This window comes from Aulonocara stuartgranti (assembly GCF_965226115.1).
Source record: "Aulonocara stuartgranti genome assembly, chromosome: 17".
Taxonomy (NCBI): domain Eukaryota; kingdom Metazoa; phylum Chordata; class Actinopteri; order Cichliformes; family Cichlidae; genus Aulonocara; species Aulonocara stuartgranti.
The window spans coordinates 24,579,846-24,603,510 of NC_138953.1; the positions used below are offsets into that span (position 1 = coordinate 24,579,846).

Here is a 23,665-nt window from a genome sequence, read left to right on the forward strand (position 1 = left end):
TTACGGCTCTGATATCTATTCTGTATAACTTAACCCTTTGACTGCCTGCTCAACCATTTGGTTTAGCATATTTTGAGAGACTATATATAATGAACTGGAGTACTTAGCTTAACTCAACCTTACTGAGCCATCTCTACCACTTGGTTGAGTTATGTTATCCTAAAAAAAAACACTAGATGGCACTGTGTCAGGATCAGTGTTGGTCAAGTTACTTGAAAAAAGTAATCAGTAACTAATTACTGATTACTTCCCCAAAAAAGTAATCCCGTTACTTTACTGATTACTTATTTTCAAAAGTAATTAATTACTTCGTTTCTTTTTAAAAACACGATTTACAACCTGAAGAGGTGATAAAGTGATAGATCTTTCAGCCCAATTCTACTTTTTCTGCATAATCCATCATACAAAATGTAATCAAATGGAAAAGTCTCTTTTTTTAACTTGTTTTTATCAGTTTTAATCTTTTAACTTTATGCATCAAGCAAAAAATTTAATTATATGCAACATTCTCTGACTTGAATAAATTAGTTTAACATTTAAACCTTTTTTCTACACATTCCAGCACATAAAATAAAATATTTTTTGTGTTTACACTCACTCTTTCAAACAGATGCAAGTAAAACACAGCAGAAAATAAATAAAGTCAAAGACTCACCTGTAAAGCAGGAGCAGGGTAGGCGGAGGTTTACCCTGGTGCAGGTGTGCCGCGGTCAGTTGAAGAATCCGCGAGTTTCTCTGTGAATTTCCCATTACGTCGTTGCTTGCTTGGAAGTTTAGGGGTTTTTTTCACTGTAAAAAGAAGTTTTCTTCCCACGCACGATGGACGCTAATGTTTTTGTCACTTTTTATGGAATTATATTCAAAGTAAGGTCAGTGTTAGGATGCCTGGGTCGTCGACCCAGGGTTTTTGAGTTTATGATATTATTTATACTGTCTAGTTTTTGGTTTCTTTGAGTTCTGTCTTATGGCTTAGGTCTCTGTCTTCTTTAGTTGCTCTGTCTCCCCTATCACCTGCATCCCCTTGTCTAGTTCGCGTCTATGTGTATCTTAAGTTCCTATATCCCCGTGTTCAGTCAGTGTTTGTGTCTACCCTGTTCCCACGTCTCTGTTCCCTTTGTAGTGCCTGCATGTGAGTCTGTGTCTTTGTTCAGTCTGTGTTATGTGTTTCCTGTTTTACTTTGAAGGTCTCCGTCTTTTCTCAGTGTGTTCAGGTTACGCTTCTTTGGTCTCGTCAGTTCTGATTTGCCCCAGCTGTGTTTCCCTCCTGTTACTCATTCCCTGATTGCTCCCTCTGTGTATTTAAGCCCAGTGTTTCTCTGTGTCTGTGTTGCGATCTACTGTTTACCAAGCTGTGTGTTCTGTCTGTCCGCCGGTATTAGTTTATTTTTTGATCGTTTCCAGTTATGTTATATTTGAGTTTAACATTAAAACGGTTTTTGAGTTTACATCTTAGTGATGGGCAGATGAAGCCCCATGAAGCACTGAAGCTTTTCATCCAATTGGTTCACCCCAACGCGAAGCTTCATGAAGCTTCATTTGCTCTAGCAGGACACCTACTGGACGTAAAAATAATAGCTGGTATGAATTTGAAGAGTGTGGCATTTTGCACACAGCCTGTAAATGTCAACAACAAAAGGAGTGTGTAAAACATCTATATTGTAGTGATGCAGTATACTGTGTATATTTATGCTGGCAGTATGGAAAGACAATAAAAACAAAGCACAAATTTAAATATCACACACGTCACTTATTGCATTGTATGATATTGTTATATCATTTAGTAACATTACTGCATGCTATAGTATCATGGCATTTGATGGCTCACCTGGTCTTGCTCCACAATCGGTGTTCCCCTTATTCTCATGCATAGCTCTGTAGTGCCTAAGCATGGATGAGGTGTTGTTGTTATATCCCAGCCTCCTGGCACATAGCAAACACCTCACCTTGTACAAAAGTACAGACAGCCTAACATAGGTTTTATTGCACCATCAGTATTATGAAAATCCATCTTCTGTGGAAATTCACATACCTTGTTGGGAGGAATAAGATCAAAATGTTCCCACACAGGGGAGGACATCCTCCTCTTCTTAGCTGGCTCCATTCTCTCCTGACTTTCTCTCCTCACTCTCATAAACCTCCAAACTGTCTCCAAACTCTCACTAACCGCAACTCTCCATCAAACACCCACATTTTGAATGAAGTCTGAGGGGTTTATATCGCTCTCATAGCTCGCGGAAAAAATTCGAACCGCTTCATGAACCAGTCACGTGGTACAGCCGGGCAGCGAGGCTTCGGACGTCATCATTTTCAGCTCCTCCCATAAATGAAGCAAGCCTCGATACGCGCTTCGCGGAAACGCCCCCTCATTACTCGACACACGCTCCGAAGCCTCGATACAGAACGTCCCATCACTATTACATCTGTCTCTGGAGTCTGCACCTTGGGTCCTTTTCCTGTCTGCACACAGCCGCACCTAACAGGTCAGTACTTCCACGCTTTAAACACTGCACGCTCATACTCTCTCCCACAATCGATATGTGATCCATTGTTGATCTGCACACAGCTGTTGTCACTAACACGCACTCGCTTACGTCACTGTCGTGAGACATTCTCGCAAAAAATCACGGTTTTAGTAATGCAGCGTTCCTACGGGAAAGTAACGGTAATCTATTTACCGTTTTTGCAATAGTAATCCCTTACTTTACTCGTTACTTGAAAAAAGTAATCAGATTACAGTAACGTGCCCATCTCTGGTCAGGATATGGCAGGCCTCATCTGCCACCTTCCAACCAGGAAATCAGAAAGCAAAAAATCACTCTGGACACATGGACTGTTTTGGCTAAAAATTTTAAAGGTAAGTACATTTTTCTGCAGTATAAACATGTCAGAGTCTTTACTGAACATGATTATGTCATTTGATACCAGAAAATAGCTGTAATAAATCCATAATATTTTTTTAAAAACATGCTCAACCAAACGGTTGATTTGTCAATTGATGGTAAGAGTAGCAAAACTTAGCTAATGTTTAGAACTGTTGTTTTAACATATGAAATTGACTATTTACTAGGGCTGCCACGATTAGTCGACTAGTCACGATTACGTCGACTATCAAAATCGTCGACGCCTAATTTAATAGTCGACACATCGTTTAAATGCCGTAAAATCCTGAAAGGTGCAGGAATAACAGTAGGATTTAAGAGTGTAATAACGGACTGAAACAGAAGATGGCGGAAATGCACCTACAAGGATACCGTTAAACGCCAAAGATGAAGAAGAAGCAGCAGTCTCCGTTATCATGGCTACTCAGCAACGGAACTCGACCAAACAAAAGAAAAGAAGGTCCAATGCAAAATCTGCAAAATGGAACTTGCCTTCCATGGCAGTACAACAGCGATGCACAAGCATCTAAAAAGGAAGCGCGTCGTGGCATCCGACGACGAAGTGGTACAGTCGTCTCGGTAAGCTAATTGGCTAGTTAGCTGCTAACATTATTGTAAACAGCAAGCTGCTAATTATTTGTGCTGTCAGTGTTAATCTCGTTAGTATGATGTTAACGCCATAACCGCATTAACGCGGCAAATCCCCGTTAGTCAGTGCCATGCAGCCCTCGCACCGCGTTCTCGCGCTAACGGGGATTTGCCGCGTTAACATCGTATTGACGAGATTAACGCCGAGAGCACTACTTATTATTGCTTATATTAATAGCTGTTAACATTACAGGACTGCTAAAAAAAATACGTTCGTCTTCAATGGACGACTTTGTCACCAAGCCAACAACATGTACACCTCGGCAAGCAGATGTCCTGACTGAATCAATCTTGAACATGTTGGTGACGGACATGAGACCCCTGTCTATGGTTGATGATCAAGGTTTCAAAGAGATGATCAAGCAGTTCAACCCAGATTACCATGATAACTACCTACCAGGCCGATCCCACTTCACCAAATTGATGGAAAAGAAATATGATGCTACCTTTGAGAAGGTTGGTCTCTTTCTCTCCACTCTCTCACACCACAAGCACAAAATAGCAATTTGTATTAGAATTTAATACATTTCATGATGAAATAATATAGAGCTTGCTGACTGAGGAACCAATAAATTAATCTTGGTTAAAGCATGTAATGGAAAGTTGTTGTTTTTTTTGTTTTTTTTTTACTGATATGTTGAATGTTTAACATAAGTGTATTTGATGTAACTGAATTATTCAATTGGTAAATTCAAATCTTAATGCATAAACTGACAAGCATTATTAATAATGAAAAAATATACTGTAATATATTTCCCTAATGCTTACTATTGTTCCAAATCATCTCATATCTTTAGGTAAAGCAGACCCTTGGTGGTGTCAAAGGTTTCTTCACCCTGACTGCTGATGTCTGGACCAGTCGTGCAACAGAGGCCTACCTTGGTGTGTCTTGCCATTTCCTGAGTGAAGATTGGAAGATGAAGAGCTTCATCCTTGATACCATGCCTCTTGAGGAGAGGCATACTGGTGCCAATATAATGACATGGATGGAAGAGGTGCTAACAAAGTTTGACATCTTGCCTGCCAAAATAAAAGCAGTAATACATGACAGTGGTTCCAATATGGTGGCAGCAATGCGACTTCTTGAAGAAAAACATGGATGGGCCTCTATCCGCTGTGCTGGACACACACTCCAGCTCATAGTCAATACTGCTCTCAAAGAAACCACCATCAGCAGAGCACTAGGTGCTGCTAGGCAGCTAGTGGAGCACTTTAAGAGAAGCGAGCTGGCTAGTACAAGACTAAAAATGAAACAGGAGCAAATGAATGTGAAGAAAAATACACTGATCCAAGATGTCAGTACAAGATGGAATAGTACATTCCACATGATAGAAAGACTCCTCGAACAGCGCTGGCCTCTCACTGCCACTCTTTCAGATCCCGAGGTAACGCCAAGGGGGAAACACTACTTCGACTTGAAGCCAGAGCAGTGGGTGCTGCTTGAAGAACTGAAGCAAGGTTTGGCACCTTTTGAGACTGCTACTGTTTACCTTAGTGGACAGAAGTACACAACGGTTTCAGGTCTTCCACAGGTGGTCAAAGGGCTGACACGGGCTGTACACCAAAGCCAACTGGAGACGAGCTCAGGAAAATCTTTCATTGCCAGTGCAGAAAAAGGCATAACACAGAGATGGGGGAGTATATGTACTTTCTCAGCAGACAAAGAAAACCCTGTTATTCTCGCAGCTGCCTTGGACCCCAGATACAGAAAGTTGAAGTTTTTGGCTCCTGAAGATGTCATCAGGGTGCAAGGGACTGTTGAAGTGCTTGCTGTCAAAGAAGCAAATGCTGGGACACATGAGCATGCAAAAGTGCAGACAGCCAATGGTTCAGGTAGAACTGAAAAGACTGCTCTGGACAACCTCCTTGAGTCTGACACAGACAGTCAGGGTGACAATGAGGAAGAAGCATCTAAGGAGGACCAAGATGTCCAAGTTGTGAGAAGTGAAGCACAGTTTCTAAAAAGGATGATCCTCTTAAATGGTGGAGCGAAAATGAGGGACGTTTCCCCACACTATCAAAGCTAGCTAAATCTTTTCTGTGCATTCCTGCAACCTCCACCCCATCGGAGCGGATCTTCTCCACAGCAGGGAACATCTGCTCTCAAAAGAGAGCAAGCCTTTCTGCAGAACATGTAGAAAAGCTAACTTTCCTGGCTATGAACAATAATCTCGTGTAGCTTGCTATACTGACTATATAGTCCCAAAGTTCAATATAGTTGTGAGGACTGAGCACAAAATGCTATTTTGTTATATTTGTTTTCGGGTGGCTTCAAACTTGAAATTTCATTAAAAGTTTAATAAACTATCATCTTGTCTTTATTTTTAGTTTCACATACCTTAAACACTTAAAGCTGTAAGCTAATGATAGTTGTATAAGAGCAGATGCATGCTGCTGCAATAATCTGTACGTTTTACGTCCAATGGATGCATAATCTGATTAGTTGACTAATCGCAAGAATAATCGGTGACTAGTCGACTATCAAAATAATTGTTTGTGGCAGCCCTACTATTTACTATTGAATATAAATAATTTAATGATCTATACATGTAAATATGACATGTTTAAATTTTTCCATGACAAATACTGTATGTTACAAAATGTTCTAATGTTTAAAGATTTACTCACTTTCTGTGATTATTTTTTTAAAGTACAGTTTTAAATGACACATGGAAATCAAACCAACTATATTTCTACAAATTTTTTTTTTTTTTTTTTTTTTTTAAATGTTTATTAGATGGATTGCTAAGTAATGCTTCTGGGATCATGCCACTTTTCAACTGTCAAATGCTGGAGCAAAGAGTCCAAGGCGAAAGTTATGATCCCATGCCCATCACTCATCCCTGGATACAATGAGCATATGGGAGGGATAGATCTCTCTGACATGCTGGTACACCTGTACAAGACCCCAGCCAAGTCTACAAGATGGTACCTGCCACTCTTTCGTTACATGCTTGATCTGTCCATTGCAAATTCCTGGCTGGTCTACAAGAGGGAATGTGGACAACTAAACCAGAAACCAATCACACTCAAAAGATTCCGCCTGGCAGTTGCGTATAGCTTGAAACAAGTCAACAAGCCAGGATCCAAAGTTGGCCGACCATCATCCAGCTCTCCACCACCACCAAAGAAACGATACACCCCAAGACCCTCACAACCACAGCCAGATGTGCGATATGACTGCTTTGGGCATTGGCCACTTCGCTGTGACAAGCGAGGCCGATGCAATTACTGTCCAAAGGGCGTCTCAAGATGGAAATGCCAAAAATGCAATGTTTTCTTGTGCTTGAATGCCAGTCAGGAATGCTTTGCAGTGTACCACCAGAAGATCTAATCATCAAGGGTTATTGGTGAAGTTGCATGAACGGCAAAAGAAAAGAGCCAGAACTGTTTCAGTGTGTTCCCAAATTTTTCAGTGCAAAATGGCAATGGTATATAATATACCACCAGAATTTTCTGGAAAATAAAATAAATGTTAGTGCTGTTCCAACACTACAGTGAAAAGTTTATGTTAACAACAGGTCAAAAGTGAATTTGTATGTTTATGAATTTTTGGTAATTGCAGATCAAGTTTTTGATCAAATTTACAATATTTTTGTGTTTTATACATTTTGTGGTCTGTTATTATAACGCCCACTGTTGAAATGGAATCCAACAATGTTTGATGTTTTACTACCACAATAAAGTGGGTCAAACACAAAATTGGGTAGTTATTGTTTTGCAAAAGGAGTATAACCTTTACTTTTTTCTACTAGTTATGTCTGTAGAACTTTATGTAGTTGTACCATAGAGAGACATCTCAACCGTTTGGTAGAGGGTAATATTTAAAAAACTATAAGGTGCGTATAAATTTTTTTTTTTTTGATTGTGATCATTATTGACCTAAAGGAATAGAAAATATGAACAAATAATTTTTTCATTGTATTTTTCTTGGTGAGGCAGTCAAAGGGTTAAAGCAGTTATGACATCTCACCCAATAAAGGAATATTTCATATATCAGTCTACTCTTCATTTTATCAGAAACTTATCACAGCTTGTACATTTTCTTTTTGCACATATATGTAAGCATTGAGCCAAATTTAGTAATGCCAACATACTGTCTCTGATATATGATACATCTATATATACACTGTCAAAGAAACTTGTCTTTGAGTGACGATTTAAGGTGATAGGACATATAAATAAATGCAACTTGAATCTTTACTGAAGCTCAGTATTTGACACAGAGTTCAAACTCACTGCTGTAATAACTAATAATGATTAATATAGTAACTATAATATTGGCCATATTATAGTTACATTACCAAAGTGAGATGATTTTAGTCTCATGAACAACATTAGCTAATTGTTATTTACTAGCTAACCTTAAAATGACTGTTCAGTACAGAAATGAAGCCCAACAATCATGTTTTACAGTCCTGTGGTCTCAGCCTCAGATACCAATTACACAGAGCTCATGTAGAAACAAATGAACAAAATATATTCTCCTTCATTTCTGTCAATCAAAGCTGTATGAAACGTTTCCAGCTGTTAGTATCATGGTTGCTAGGCAACCTGGGCAGCGCACCGGAGGCTAGACGTCCCATTTCACAAGCCTACAAGCCTAGCACTTTCTGCCTTAGCGATATTTGAGTACGCAGCCCTTGAGGACCGTTGAGGCTGCGTACTTTAAGGCTGCAGAACCTGAATTGGGATACAGCCACTCTCGCACTTTTTTCCCGCTTCACTCCGCACAGGAGCCTTGTGCTTTGCGCTGGGCAGAGGGGGGAGGGGCGGTAGTTACACTCACAGTAGCACAGGAACAGAGCGGGAGGGAAAGAGAGCCAGGGACAACAACGTCAGATTAGAAAGGTTTAGTGATTATCCACAACTATTTTCAGTTGCGGATGATAAAAGGATTCAGAAAGTTTATTCCTGCAGGCCCATATGACAGAGAATGAGCATCTTCTTTTTGTTTTCATATTTATAATTAAATGTATTGTGGTTTGCAGTGTTTTGTGTTGTTTCACTTTAAATTTGTTTAAAAGGAAAAAGCTGAAAATTTAAATAGTTAAAGAGTTGAAATGTAAATAGTTGTTTTTTGTTTTATATGATTTATTTATTTATGTTTTATGTGGAGTGAATAAATAAAAGTATATTTACAGTGGCCCCTAGAGACAAAGCACGTACAAACTCCAAATCACGTAAAAACTCCAAATCACGTAAAAACTCCAAATCACGTAAAAACTCCAAATCACGTAAAAACTCCAAAACACGTAAAAACTCCATAGCACGTACAAACCCCAAAGCACGTACAAACTCCAAAACACGTAATAACTCGAAAACACGTACAAACTCCATAGCACGTACAAACTCCAAAACGAGTACAATCTCCAAATCACGTAAAAACTCCAAAGCACATACAAACTCCAAAACGAGTACAATCTCCAAATCAAGTAAAAACTCCAAAACACGTAAAAACTCCATAGCACGTACAAACTCCGAAGCACGTACAGACTCCAAAACACGACGGATTTGGTGTGTGGTAGTAACACGTAAATGAACTTTTTTTTTTAAATTATTTGAATATATATGAATGCCTGTGTTTAAATAGACAAACAATACACATATGCTTTCAATTGTGTAATTTAAGTGATCTAGGTAGCTCTGTTTTGGAAGTTCAGTGAACACTAGAAATGTGTTTTGGAGTTTGTACATGCTTTTTGGAATTTGTACGTGCTTTGTCTCTAGGGGCCACCGTATATATTTATATATAGTTTGTTGATAGTGATGTGAAATGTAAACAGGTTGAATACATGTCTGTGGCTATTGATGATTTAATGGAGTGTGTGACGGTAGAAAGAGTAATATAATTGTTAGTTGTATGTATAGGAGTCCTGGGACACTGATAGAAACATTCACAGATGTAGTAGATTTATTGAGCAAGGTAAAGGGAAATAAGACATTCTGTATTTGCGGTGATCATAATATTGATTTTTTTAAAATGTCCAATCATAAGGCATCATCAGTTTTTTTTTGTTATTTTTTGGAAGAGGGTTTTACCCTCTGATTACTAAACCTAGTAGAATAACTGAAAAGTCAGCTATTTTAATTGATCATATTTTCATTAATTGCTTGGAAAGCAACATTATAAGTGGTCTTGTCATAAATGACATAAGTGATCATTTACCTGTTTTTGTTACTTTAGATTATAAAAGGACACGAAAGGAGGACGTGTGTGTGGACAGATATATAAGAATTAGAAATGATCATGAAATAAATAAGTTCAGGCAAGATCTTATGAAAGATTGGAATGAGGTTCATGTAAATAACGTCAGTGCTGCATATGAGGCATTCTTAACCCCTTAGCAGTCCTACAAATTTTGCCTAAAATTTGTGAAAAAGGCATATCCAAAATAAATTGCATGCTGCTCTTGAACCATTTGGAGTATATGCATGGTTTTGGTCTCTTTTGAAAGGAGACAATCTGTAGTTTGTTCCTGAGGTGTCAGAATCACTTTATGTCATACTGCTATTGAGTAATAGAACTTTGAACACACTAAAAAAGAGAGAAAAAAAAATCCGCCCAAGTTTTTTTTTGTAAGGAATGCATGCAGATGCCTACCTTGTGAGGTATTAGCTGGAAAACACAACAGGATCAAAGCATGAAGCCTTACCAAGCCACAATTCAAATTTGATAACAATATCTTAGAAAATGAGTGTTCTATGCAAGTTTATTTAGGTCTATGTATAGGCGCTACCCAAAAAAGGCCACTTGGAGACTCCAAATGGCCCTTTGTAACAATCAACACATAAAAGGCTGTAATTCTTGAATGCTTTTATGTACAGTCCTAATTTTGGTCTCTAATTAAAGGTTACACTCAGAGCTATTCTTACATCCAGATTTATTGTCAATACTTTACAAAATTACAGGAGCATAAACATTATACAGTGTTTTTTTTTCAATTTCGAAACAAATGTAAAGGGAAAAAAAAGTATTATGGCATTAAAACTCACTATATATACACATTATGTATATGCATCTGTGGGTGTATAAATATATATATAGTTTTTCACACAAATGTATTTTTACAATTATATTTTTTAGAGATCATTGGCATCATGCCAGTCTTTATAACAATCTCGACTTGGCAAAAAGCACAAAGGCACATCACAGGAGGAGCACTTTACTGGTGTCTTTGCCTGGCAGTGTCTGCACCTCAGACGACCTGTGGTGCTGTGTCCACTGATATGCACAGGCTTGTGATGTGCTCTGTTTGGAGAGGGTGATGGTGCGGGCGATGGAGCAAGGCTGCCAGCTGCCGCTGCCAGCTCCTCAATAAGTGTCTCCCGAAAAGCCTTTTGGTGCATGGGTACCTCTCCTTTACCCTTTGTGATGCTCTTGTGAAGCAGGAAGGCATTCACAACAGCAATGTCCAGAAAATGATAAAAAAATGTCTTATACCACCTCTGAGTCTTGTGGATGACTTTATAGTAGTTTATCAAGGCATCGGAGTGGTCCACCCCACCCATGCACCTGCATTGACAGAAAAAACAAGAACAAACAGAATTGAATAACAAGAACAAACAAAATTGGATTTCCAAAAAACAAAATAAATAACATAATAGTTATATAGATTGTTGAATATAAAATACATACCGATTATACTCCTTCACTGCTGGTGGAACAGAGATGTCTTTCAGCACCCAGTGTCCATCTGCATCTCTAACTCTCCTTTGAACAGTGTCCCCAGCATGGGCTGTGTGGAGGGTTGAGCACAGGAACACATCCCTTGTGTCTCGCCACTGAACGAAGAGAAGGGAGTCCTTTCGGATCCATCTTATGCTGCCACGGGGAGATTTAGAGTCCAGGCAATTTTTTTTGGTTTTTGGAAATCCAATTCTATTTGTTCGTATTGTTCCACATGCCCAGATCCTCTTCTGAAGGAGGTCACAGAAAAGGGAGGGACTACTATAAAAATTATCTACAAAAAGTTTGTATCCTGTGCCAAGCAACCGTGTATCGATAAGCTCCATCACGGATTCATAACTTAGTCCCTTGCCACTGTTTCCCTGCAGCTTCCCTTCATACACGAAAAAGTCCCATGTATATCCGTTGCTCGAATCTGCCAAAACAAAAAGTTTGTATCCCCAGCGAACAGGCTTATTTTTCATGTATTGCTTTATTCCAATACGTGCTTTGGAGGCAACCATTCGCTCGTCAATGGAAATTTCTTGGCCAGGGTTATAGTTTATTTTACAGACCTCCCTCATCTCCGTGTATAATGGTTTTATTTTGCAGAGACGGTCAAAATCTGCCGTACCTCTTCTCTGCTCATTAGCAGCATTGTCCTCCAAACTGCTTAGGTGAAGGGAGCGGCAGATCCTTTGAAACTTCTTACCAGACATTATTTTTTTAGGGAATGGAAGGCTGTACAGTTTACTACCTCGCCAGTAATCAGTGATTGCAGGGAGTTTGACCAGACCCATATAAATCACCATGGCCATAAAAGCATACATGTCCTGTAAAGTCAAGTCAATCCATGGGTTAGAGGGCTTGTGGCATGTTGATCCAAAGTCATTTGTGTTTTTAATTATTGTCAGCAACATGGAGTTTGTGAAATAAAGTTGAAAAAGCTGTAAAAGTGTGTATGAAGCTGTAGGTATGATCTGAGGTCCTGGTGATTTGATGGGCCTGAAGGTGGGCTGTGGTGGTATTATGTCTGGAGCATCTGTATCATTCCATCCCTCTTCAGATGTACTGGCTGGCATCTCAGCTTGACTGCTGCCAGTTCTCCCTCTTCCTCTTCCTCTCCCCCTCCCTCTTGGCCTTCTGCTTCCAGAAACTCTTTGGAAAGTGGAAGGATGTGGCTCCTCTTCTGACGAAATGCTGTCATCGTGTTCCTCTGTACTTGTCTTTTTACTGGCTGGCTCCCATAGTTCATCTGATTCTGATGATTGTCTGTGATATACAAAAAAACAACAACGATATAAGTTAGCAGGAACACCTCAAAACACACACAATATATATATATATATATATATATATATATATATATATACATATATATATATATACACACATTATATAAAGACACACGACGTGAGTTAGTAAGAACACAATCAAAACACAAAGATGCACACACACAAACAAACAATATAAACACAGCAGGAGTTAGTAAAAACGCATCAAACACACAGAGGAGCAGGCGCGCACACACATAAAGGCGCACACACACACAAAGGCACACATACAAACAGTAATATCATTGTATGATATAATAAACACTTACATGTCGAGAGTAGCGTCTCCTCCATCCAAAAAAATATCCTCTGCTACCGAGTCAACAAAGGAAACATCACTGTCTTCTTCGGAAATATCTTCCTCCGACTGATCACTGTCACGCCGAGTGCATTGTTCGAGGACTTCTTCCAGTGAGAAGTAAGTTTTCCTCTTTGCCATTTTGTACTTACAAAGCTCCTTTGGTCGCAAGTTCTCTCAAAATGCTGTATGAACACAGACGCTGTCGTCGCTATGAAAGTTTACGCAAAAGCGCACGAGTGACAAAAACCTTTTGCGCATGCAAATAAAAGGGGAAAAACAAGTGTCCTCCCCCTTAAGTACTTATTTTGGTTTTGTATGAAAATCACTGTCCACTGGTATTATATAAGCAAAAGAAAAATACTGGTAAACCATGGATAACAAAAGGACTAGAAAATGCATGTAAAAAGAAAAATAAACTGTATAGAGATTATATAAAACTTAGAACAAAGCCTGCTAAAATGAAATATAAAGTTTATAAAATAAGTTAGTATTAATTATCAGAAAGGCTAAGAAAGAATATTATAATAAATCATTTTACAACAACAACAAAAATATTAAGGGTACATGGAATATCTTGAAAAAATATTGGGTAATAAATATACACCCTTAAATTTACCTACTTACTTTAATAAGAAAAATAAGGTCATAAGTGATATGAATTAAGTGGTAAATGCATTTAATTCTTTTTTTGTAAATATTTGGCCTAACCTGGCAAACTTAATTAGAAAACAGGATGATTCAGAATGGAATGACGAATGGAAAGGAGAAAGAAGAGTAGTACAGTATGTTTTTAGGGGAAATCACTGAAAAAGAAATCATAGCTATTGTAGCAAAATCTAAAAACAAGGCATCCACTGACTGTGATGGGTTAGACATGGTCATTGTAAAAAAGATCTTGGATTGTATAATCAAACCTCTCTGTTATATTTTTAATCTCTCATTTTATACGGGTGTATTTCCTGACTGAATGACAGTGGCAAAAGTTATCCCCCTTTATAAATCAGGAGACAGACATAGTTTTAATAATTATAGACCAGTATCATTGCTATCACAGTTTTCTAAAGTGCTTGAAAAACTCTTTGCACAAAGATTTGATAGTTTCATTGAAAAACATCAACTGTTAAGTGAAAGTCATTACGGATTTCGATGGAACAGATCAACAGCAATAGCATTAATGACTACTATTGAAGGCATTTCATCAGCAACACATAATAAATATACTATAGGGTATTCATTGATTTAAAAAAAAAAAGCTTTTGACACTCTGCAACACTCCATCTTGATTTCTAATTTAAGTACTTATGGTGTGAGAGGAATAGTATTGAACTGGTTAAGCAGTTATTTAGATAATAGGTTTCAGTATGTACAGTGTTTAGGCAATTCATCTGATAGAATGAAAATAGAAGGTGGGGTCCCTCAAGGTTCTGTTTTAGGACCAAAACTTTTTAATTTATATATAAACGACATTTGTGATGTGTCAAAAATGTTAAATTTTGTTTTGTTTGCAGACAATACAAATTTTTATTGTTCCGGAGAAAACTTGAAAGAATTGGCTAAAATTATGGTTATTGAAATGAAAAAATTTTTAAAATGTAAATAAGTTATCGCTAAATTTGGAAAAAACAAAGTTTATAATATTCGGAAACCGTGCAAGGGAGGAAGAGATAGTATTCTCTATAGAGGGAGTATTAATTGAAAGAGTGACAGAATTCTGTTTTCTGAGTGTAATAGTGAATGACATGGAAAGTTAACATGGAAATCTCATATTGAACATGTTAAAAAAAAGTTGGCTAAAAGTATTTATATCCTGGGTAATGTAAGATATATATTAGATTACAAGACAATAAGAATATTATATTTTTCATTGTTTCTACCCTATCTGAGTTATTGTGTTGAAGTATGGGGGAATACATGTGTGACTAATATGAAACCATTACATTTGTTACAGAAGAGAGCGCGTTAAATAATGCATAATGTTAAATATAGAGAACACATTAATAGTTTGTTTATAAAATCAAACTTATTAAAAACTAGAAGATATAGTGAAATTACAGACATTAATTATTCAGAGCGTTCTCACTCCCGAGGCGTAACATGTCGACGTTTTGTCACGTCCCGCGGCGTTCCTGAGGAACGCGAAAGGAGACCTTCGGCGTTCTTATGGTACGCGGCGGGTTATGGCTGGAATCCAGTGCAATGACGCTCCTGCGGTAAATAGACGTTCCAGCCCTGTATTCCAGCCCTAAACCTAACCTTATCCCTAGCCCTGACCATAACCTTATTCCTGACCTTAACCAGGACTTTAATGATGTTGAATAGCGTGTTTCTAAGCGATTTGAAGAAAAAGAGCAAACGTGTAGATTCAGTCCAGACGGTTCTCATATTTCCTCTTTTTTCCGAGGTCGTCATTTAGGAACGTGGTGGGTAGCCGAAAACGTAATATGGTGACAATTTGTCACCTAGCATAAAATGTTACGCTTTGGGAGTGAGAACGGGTTGAATTATTATGTTTAGGGCAAAAAATAAAACACTACCTCTTAAGTTACAAAGTTTATTTGTATTGTGTTCAGAAAATGGAGACGGCAGAAGGAAGTTTTATTTTAAGCATCGGTTTGCTCGAACCACACAAAGGAAAATGTGTCCAACAGTCATAGGCATAAGAAACTGGAATTGTCTCAATGATCATCTTAAGTGTTGTACAAATGTTTCTCAATTTAAAATCTGCTATAAGAATAAAATGATAAACTAATATGAAGAAGTTGAAAATACCGGAATTTAATTGTAGAAAAAATAAAATAAAATAATAAACATATATCAGAATCAGAATACTTTATTGATCCCTGGGGGAAATTATTTTTTTGTTACAGTGCTCCATTATAAACAAACATTAACAAGACAGATAATACGCTAACTAAGAATAGTACAATATATACATATACATAAAGTCAATTATTAATAAATACCTGAAAAAGAAACGTGTAGTTGTAGCAGTAAACAGTGTGTATATAAACAGTGTGTATATATAAATAAAACCACAGGTTGTTTTTTTTTTGTACATTACTAATTCCTTTTGTGCATAATTTTAATTTATTGTTGTTAATAATAAATTAATTAAAGCAACAAAACAACCTGAAGAGCTGGTTGGGAGCTGAAAGATCCGGATCTTTTTAGTGAGTCGCATGGACCTCATTGGACCATTTTACCAATGAGAAAAAGTAAATCTTTCATTCAGCTGTTGTTAACTGATCTTGACTTAGTTAATTAAACGTTGTAAACGTGCTTTCAGTGTGTCCTGTACATGAGTTCTTTTAGTAAACCACAGCACGGTGTGTTTTTTGAGCTGATGAAGTTCAGCCAAAACAAGAAACATGCAGCAGGGGACATTAACTTGTTAAAATGTTATAAAAGGACAATTAAAGATTTTCGCCCTACATGGTTGTCAATGATCCAATGATAAATGAATAATTTGATCAAAAGTTCTATATGCTATTTCTGGAGGGAGTGCAGTGGAAATGTTGTCACTTTTGGACTTTGCTACCTGCAGCTAAATAATTTATTTAAAAGCTGCAACTGAATGAGGGAATATTTGTCTAAAAACTTAAACTGAACTAGAAGAGTAACAGTGCTCCAGCTTACCATCTTTACCTGAGTAAATCTGTTTGTTGAACAATCTAAATGGTTGATTCAGAAACTTCTGTGACATCAACTTAACTGAGACTCATTACAAATTTCACAAAACACAGTTGAATACTTTTATTATTTTTTATTAGATGTTTTTGTTGTTATGTTAATTTTAATAAAATTAAATAAATTATTTCTTTATTTTACTTTGTTATTAATTTATTTGTTTAATTTTTTGTTGTTCCCAGAGAGCAAGCCAAACACTGGTCCTGAAAAGGACTATCTCTAGTAGATTTTAGTTTAACCTCCTAGGACCTGGCGTCCATATATCACATTTTGGGTTGTCTAGACCATTCATCAGGTCCCAATCAACCCAAATGGCACAGAGAAATTAAAAATGCGTGAACTGAAAGAGTTCAGGCCTTAGGAGGTTAACAATGTCTCTGACGATGAGACCAGTCAATGTGAGGCGACGGTGGCAAGAAAAAACTCCCTCCTGGAGGAAGAAATCTTAGGAGGAGCCAGGCTCTCTGGGAGGACCCTTCCTCCTAAGGGCAATACTTACCTAAAATTTGTCTGAGACGACTGTTGCTCCTTCCTTTTCAGCATGATGATGGCTGTAACTTGCTTCCACATCCTGTTTTAGAATGAAGACAAAACTGATGAACAAGGTAATAGGACATTTAAAAATTATCTCACTTCAGGATGAGCTTCTTACGTTTCTCTTGTAAAACAGGATGTAGGCTGAGTGCTGCTGTTCCTCAAAAACTGCACATCCGGTTGTGTGGAGCACCTGTGCATCATTATAGGTGAGCCAAGGATCTGATGTAACCTGCGGGCTCGCATCAGGATGCACGGAATTACAGATGTAGTGTCCTGAGATCACATTAAGACAAATGAATCCAACTTCTAAAAGTCAACTGATTCATGATTTGTACTTAGTGCTTCTTAGAACATCAAAAGCATTTGTGTGTGAGTCCTTCACTGAAAAGTAGCAAGCTCTGTTAAATCATTTTCTGTTTGTAACAAGTCAGTTGTTTTACCTGATTCTGTTCCTCCATAGTGACTAATGATGCTTATAAGACTGTAACAACCATCACCCTGAGAAGGAACAAATCCAAAGAGTGTTAGTTTCATAAAGTCTCACATCAGTGTGATAATTAAGCTGAATCTCTGAGATGTTCTGCAGTCTGTTTTTACCTGTTTGGATGACACCACCAAGTCCCTCTGCAGCCTGACGGGGTCATTCACCTTCTGAAGCTTGCAGGTTTTTATAAAGCCAAACCTCTTCAGGTGCAAAATGAGAACTCTGACAGAAAAGAAAAAAAAACCCAAGGTACAAAACAAGAAGAATGAGTGACAAACACAAACCAAAGATGGGACAAAATGACTGCTCAAGTGTTGTCTTAAAAACTCTGTTTTTTGCACCACAGTTTGGAAACCAGGTCAGTCGATCAATTCTGATGTGACCTTACTCACCTTGGCAGTGTATGAAAAGACGGCTTCACTTCCGAGGTCGTCCCTCCACAATCACAGAGAAATTCTATTTTTTGTTCCTGAACAACAGCACAGAGAAAACAGGCTTTATGGTAGAAAAAAAATCACAACATATGCACACAAACACTAACAAAAAAGGTGTGTTAAGATCAGTGATACTATATCTCTACTGGAATTTCTGATCTTACCTTCAAGTATGTCTCTAACATGTTTTTAACAGACCCCTCTGGAACCAGGTCAAGAGACAAGCTGGTGAATTCCTCTTGGTGTGATGATTGGTGACCGCAGCTACACATTTAAGGAGTAACATAGTTAAAGTAATGATCAGGTAGGAGGAAAAGAGGTATATGAAAACGTTGCAATCAGCCCTGTGTTTCTGAATGACGGGCTTACCTCTTGCATGTCCTTATGTTTTCCATTTTGAAAACATGATGGTCTTCTACTGGGCAGGTATAACTTCGGCCCAGGAGAGCTGCTTTCCTCTTCAGGTGAGGTGAAAGGCTTTTGATCTCATTGAGGAACAAGGTTAGGAATTCATGAGCATCCTGAAAGAAAAACACAGAGGAGATTTAAAACAGAACATAAACATTAGAAAGTAAAGGAAAAAAAACAAAATGTCCAAATAGCTGACATACTTTCTGTGCACTGCCTTTGTATTCAGGAGCATGTTTGCTGAATGCCTCCTTAAAAGATTTTAGGCGATGTTTTTTAAGGCCATAATCTCTTGAATTATGACAGTCCCTGATGTCAATGAGCCTTCTGTAAAAAGGAAAGGGTAAACAGACATTTCTGGTGTTAGATATCTTTGCTCTTCAGCTTTTTGAAGAAAGTAGAAGGTTGACGTAGCACACCTTAAGAGCTGAGCTTCTGGGACTGCTCTCCACAAAGTCTCCTGATGGCTGATGTCTCTAATGAACTCGTCAGTGTTGAGCAGGCTCTGCAGGCAGGAGTTCATGTAGCAGGTGTTTGCAGTGTTTGGAAACCTGCCACACATACACAAAGTTTACAGTATCAGTGTAAAATAGTTCATTTTCTCCATTTTGACAAAGTGAGCTTTGGTCCTCGTGCACCACGTGTACTCACCCGAAGTGGTCCACAGTCTGAATTTTATTTTCCGTTATTTTTCCATCGTTCAAATGTTTCGCTACACTATTGCAAAAAGGTAAAAACACGAACACACAATTAGGAAAGATGTCAAGACGCTAAGCAGTGTATGTGCATGTATGCATGAGCTTTGAAGCTTAAACATTTTGACGTTTTTCTCTTACATGTCAACCACCTGCTCCCATACATGCTCTTGTTCCAGAAACTCCATAATCAAAGTGTCCCAACTCAGGTCTGATGGCTCACCGTTTTCAGTGGTGTTTTTAACCTGGTGGGAACTTTCACCACCTTCCTTATGGGTGCTGCTGGATGAAGAAAGGAGTCAGGGATGCATAGCAAGCACAACAAGACAACAAACAAACATTGTCTCTCTGGAGAACAGCATTCAACCATCTAATGTTTGTTTTGATAAGCACTCTGCCAAAATATTAAAAGCACTTACCTGGGAATGTCTGTAGTTTTGTCCTCGGGGCATTCTGGTTGTCCTGCTCGGGGGCAAATGACCTGTACTGGGTCCTCTGAACTGTTCGGTGGAGGCTGGACTTCCAGTTCTCGGCCTTCTGTTTCCAGGCAGTCTTCTTGAGGTGGTGCTGCCTCGGCAGGTGTACAGTCATGCTGCATGTTCTTTAATCTGCAAAAATATACAAAAGGATGTCAAGTATCAAATCTGCAACCAGAGGATCCCAAAAGAATTTTGCTTTAAAGTGAGAAGATTAAAGTTTCCCTCACTTGTCACTGATTTTATCAGGTTCCAATGTTGTTTCAGGAGCAACCTGCCTTTTTCTCTGTAGAAAGAAACCAAAAGACAGGACATAGCTGTGTGCTTCATTGCTCTTAATTTCTCCCATTTTATTGTGATGAGTAAATGCTTGATGACAGTGACTCTTTCCGTAAAACATACCTTCCAGAATTTGAAAATAGACCAGCGAGACTTTTTTTGTGGCTTTACAGTGTTGGTCTCTGCCTCTGTATCGCTGTCAGTTTCCTGTAGAGAACAAACAAACATAATGTTATTAAAAAAGTAAAGTCACTTAAAATGAACAAGTACATTTTAAGGAGAATATGCATTTCACGTGTTTTCTGTAAAAGCAAACCGAGAAACAGCAGAAGAAGTGTCTCCATTTTCTCTTCTTCCTTTTCTTTTTACCATTTTCATGGTTAGGTGGTGTGGCAGCAACAGAAGCCTCCGGACAAATTAAATAAATGATTTCTTCATTTTATTTTATTATTAATTTATTTGTTTAATTTTTTGTTGTTCCCAGAGAGCAAGCCAAACACTGGTCCTGAAAAGGACTATCTCTAGTAGTGTCACGGACCCAGTTCCAGGGATTCGGGAGACAAGTAGTGGTGCCATTTTCATAGTTAGGTGGTGTGGCAGCAACAGAAGCCTCCAGGACGCTGATGAGGACAAAAGTGTAAATGTTATTTTTCAAAGTGGAAATTTTTAACAAGGAGTACATCCTGGATATTGCAAAGAAAAATTAATAACTGTTATTGAATACCAAAATGAACAAAATCATGTATTTTGTACATTTACACTCTATATTTTCAACTAATCTCTGAATCGATATAAATAATAGACAAAACTAGAAGCTGTAAAAATGATATAAACACACAAGGCGGAAGAAAAATAACAATAAAGGGGAAATAAAGGAGCTCACACTAAACCACTGCTATAAATATCTCCAGCAGCATTAAAGAGTCACACATTTCTTTACCTCTTTTGAGACGTAGAAGGAATTTCTGTTTAGAAACAAGAAAACCAACATCAGTAATGCCATAAAACAAACATACCAAGGGAGGCTCGTTTTAAAGTTTGAATAGTGGCTCTAGGCTAGTTAGAGTGGAAAGAGGAGTAAGTTGAATGAGGATTTGAAGGGTCTCCCCATTGAAATACATTATAAATCTTTGTTGAATAAAGTTGAATATTTAAAAAATATAAATGTTAAAAATGAGAAAAATAAAAGCACACATGTCCTAAAGAAGAGGAATCTAACGGTGGTTGAAGGGTTTTTCTAAGTTGAACGGTGTTGAAATAGAGTCAAAAAAACGTACAGAATACATAATAAAACAGAAAAATAATAATAAAGATTACTTAAACAGCATCCACACTAATAAATTTTGCTGTACCTCAACTGCTCACCATTTTCTGCTGAAGAAAGTGGATGGATGGATGGACAGACAGACAGATAATGTTATAATTTAGAAAGAAATTCTTATTGAAGTTTGGGTGTTTGGTTGGGTCTAAATATAATCATATTGAATACCAGTGTTCACATCCTGCCTTCTAAACAACACTGCTTTCTTTTAACTGTGATCACAATCTTCCTTAAGCTGAGCCAAATTGATTTAACTGACAGAACAATCAATTTAATCCAGTGAACATATTCTGGAGCTTTTGATCTTTACACAGCCTTCACGATAAGATATTTCGTCCAGATTTCAGCAGAAATTTAGACGCTCTACTAGTATATTTTGAAATAAATGACATAATATGTCACAATTATTACAGAAGGGTTTTCTTACCCGATGCTTTTATCACCTCCATGGCATCATGTGTCTTTGCTTTTTAAAAGGACAGTTGAATAACAAATTGATTTTGTTACATAACAAAACTATTGATTGTGGCCATGATTAAAAAGAAAATACAGACTGTCCAATGTTTTGGCGATTTATCCTTCCACCCTGACATCCTCCCTGCATGAACCCTCCCTGCAAGCAACATCAAACTGGGGATTTTTGCTCTAATGGTAAATCATTTTAACCAGTATGTGATCAGCCAACACGTCTGGTTACACCTCGGGAGTGAGAGCGGTCTGGATCAGCATGCACTACAGTTGACTAAAGTTACAAAAAAAAGGTGGTCGGAAAGTTGCTGACAAACCTTTCTTGCAAACAGATCAGGAATCTCTGATGTTGATGAATATTGCAGTTGAAATTCTTATCAAAGCATGGCGTAGCTCATTTGTATCCAATGTGTCCTGCAGTGTCTGTCCCCTGACACACTGGGTCATGGCATCTGTGGGAGGGATTTGTCACTGAGCTGTCAGTGAATGTTGGTTGTAAAGCAGTGAAAATCCAAACCACAACTGCTCGAGCCGTTTCTCATCACAAGCATGTCAGGTAGTGCCATTTTGTCAAATCCCCAGACCAAACCAATGTTTCCTAATGTTTCCTGTCTAAAAAAGTTAAAACTAACCACCGAGTGAAACACCCTCAGCATCCAGTATTCATTCAGCAAGCCACTGATGTCAAAGGATACCTTGTCTGCACTTTTGAGACACTGCTGGTTTCTAACAGAAAAGCTGGCATGATAACCTGAAAATGAGCATTCGGTGATACACTGTTAAAGCCACATCCAAAGGGACTTTGCTGTTTAATCAGGTGGGTTGTGCACAGTGATAATGATGGTGATAAGGTGGGAATCTCAAAACGCAAAAAAGAGACAAATATAGCAAAAACAGCTGAAAACAATGCACAGATATCCTCGGGTGGCACACAGACTCAATCGAGTGTAAAACAGAATCCAGCAGAGTTCTGCAGATCGAATCTTTCTAGACAGGAAGTTTCTTCCCTTTCATGTGTAACTTTGTGAGTCTGTGCGTGTGTGTGGGTATAACTTAGACATTGGGAAATGGCTGGCCATCTAAACTTTAAAGGTGTCTGCTGTGTGTCCCTGGAATCAGAGCAGAGGTTGTTCCTTTTCAGTCAGAACCCCGTTGTCTCATGCGAACACACACACAGGCGTAGACAGAAAGAGAGAAACCAGAGGGACGGGGGTGTGATGATCACCCCCTGCATGCTCGCGAACAAGCGTAACAATGTGTGCACAAAGCAGGCAGAAAGAAAACGTGAAAATGCTTTTTGATGTGCTTTCATGACTACAGTTGTAATAACAGTCTCTGGGTGACAACAAACACGTTCACTTTTCAGGCAGTATAAGTACAGGACAAATCACTCAGTGATTTAAGGGTGACAAACTGTTTCATTAATGGTCATACTGGAAACAAGATCACATCAGGGGCTAGACATACAGTCACCAGCCACTTTATTAGGTATTCCTGTTCAACTGACTGTTAACGCAAATATCTAAACAGCAAATCACACACAACTCAGTGGATATCGACATGTAGATATGGTCAAGACAACCTGCTGAAGTTTAAACCAATTATCCGAATGTGAGGGGGGAAACAATGGTCAGATGGGCTGTTCTGATTATTTCAGACACTGCTTGCCTGCTGGGATTTTCCCACACATCCATCTCTGGGATTTACAGGATTTTTCTGAATGGTCTGAAAAAGAGAAAATATCCAGTGAGTGGGAGTTGTCATGGTCTTAGTCTTGACCCACTGTTTTTATGTTTGAAGTGTTAAATTTTTGTAAATTATTAATTGTTTTGAGTTTTGTATGCATCTGTCGGGTTTGTTTTATTTTGATAGTCCATTGTCTCGTGTGTATTACGTTCAGTTTGCGTCCCTTACCCCGTTACGTCTTTTTTGTTCCTGCTGTGGTTCCCAGCTGTCTCGACTCCTCTAATCTTCCCCTTGTTTACAGTGGCTTGCAAAAGTATTCGGCCCCCTTGAACTTTTACACATTTTGTCACATTACAGCC

The 23,665-nt window shown here is 38.2% G+C and overlaps 2 protein-coding genes across 5 annotated transcripts; one reads left to right on the forward strand and one right to left on the reverse strand.

Moving 5' to 3' along the window:
- Positions 1–2,849: 2,849 nt before the first annotated feature.
- On the forward strand, positions 2,850–5,554 carry LOC309693054 (E3 SUMO-protein ligase ZBED1-like; the record flags this gene model as incomplete). Its single annotated transcript, XM_082512033.1, has 2 exons — positions 2,850–3,983; positions 4,325–5,554. Exons 1-2 carry the CDS (start codon positions 3,750–3,752, stop codon positions 5,552–5,554), a joined length of 1,464 nt encoding a protein of 487 aa, XP_082368159.1. The 5' UTR covers positions 2,850–3,749.
- A 4,670-nt stretch (positions 5,555–10,224) lies between these two features.
- On the reverse strand, positions 10,225–21,840 carry LOC309692199 (ubiquitin carboxyl-terminal hydrolase 37-like). 4 transcript variants are annotated; one of them, XM_082510466.1, is made up of 20 exons: positions 21,707–21,720; positions 21,580–21,618; positions 20,772–20,796; positions 20,370–20,451; positions 19,955–20,038; positions 19,783–19,838; positions 19,496–19,684; positions 19,218–19,358; positions 19,033–19,098; positions 18,801–18,932; positions 18,585–18,708; positions 18,343–18,494; positions 18,138–18,237; positions 17,932–18,008; positions 17,653–17,761; positions 17,496–17,553; positions 17,171–17,328; positions 12,800–17,089; positions 11,167–12,468; positions 10,225–11,043 (listed from the first exon to the last, which is right to left on the reverse strand). In XM_082510466.1, the coding sequence occupies exons 2-18, from the start codon at positions 21,599–21,601 to the stop codon at positions 17,018–17,020; spliced, it is 1,647 nt and encodes a 548-aa protein (XP_082366592.1). In that variant the 5' UTR covers positions 21,602–21,618; positions 21,707–21,720; the 3' UTR covers positions 10,225–11,043; positions 11,167–12,468; positions 12,800–17,017. The 4 variants fall into 4 exon arrangements, with proteins under 4 accessions (XP_082366592.1, XP_082366591.1, XP_082366593.1 ...); XM_082510465.1 differs by having other exon boundaries at positions 21,580–21,833; XM_082510467.1 differs by having other exon boundaries at positions 19,218–19,355; positions 21,580–21,832.
- Positions 21,841–23,665: the final 1,825 nt, after the last annotated feature.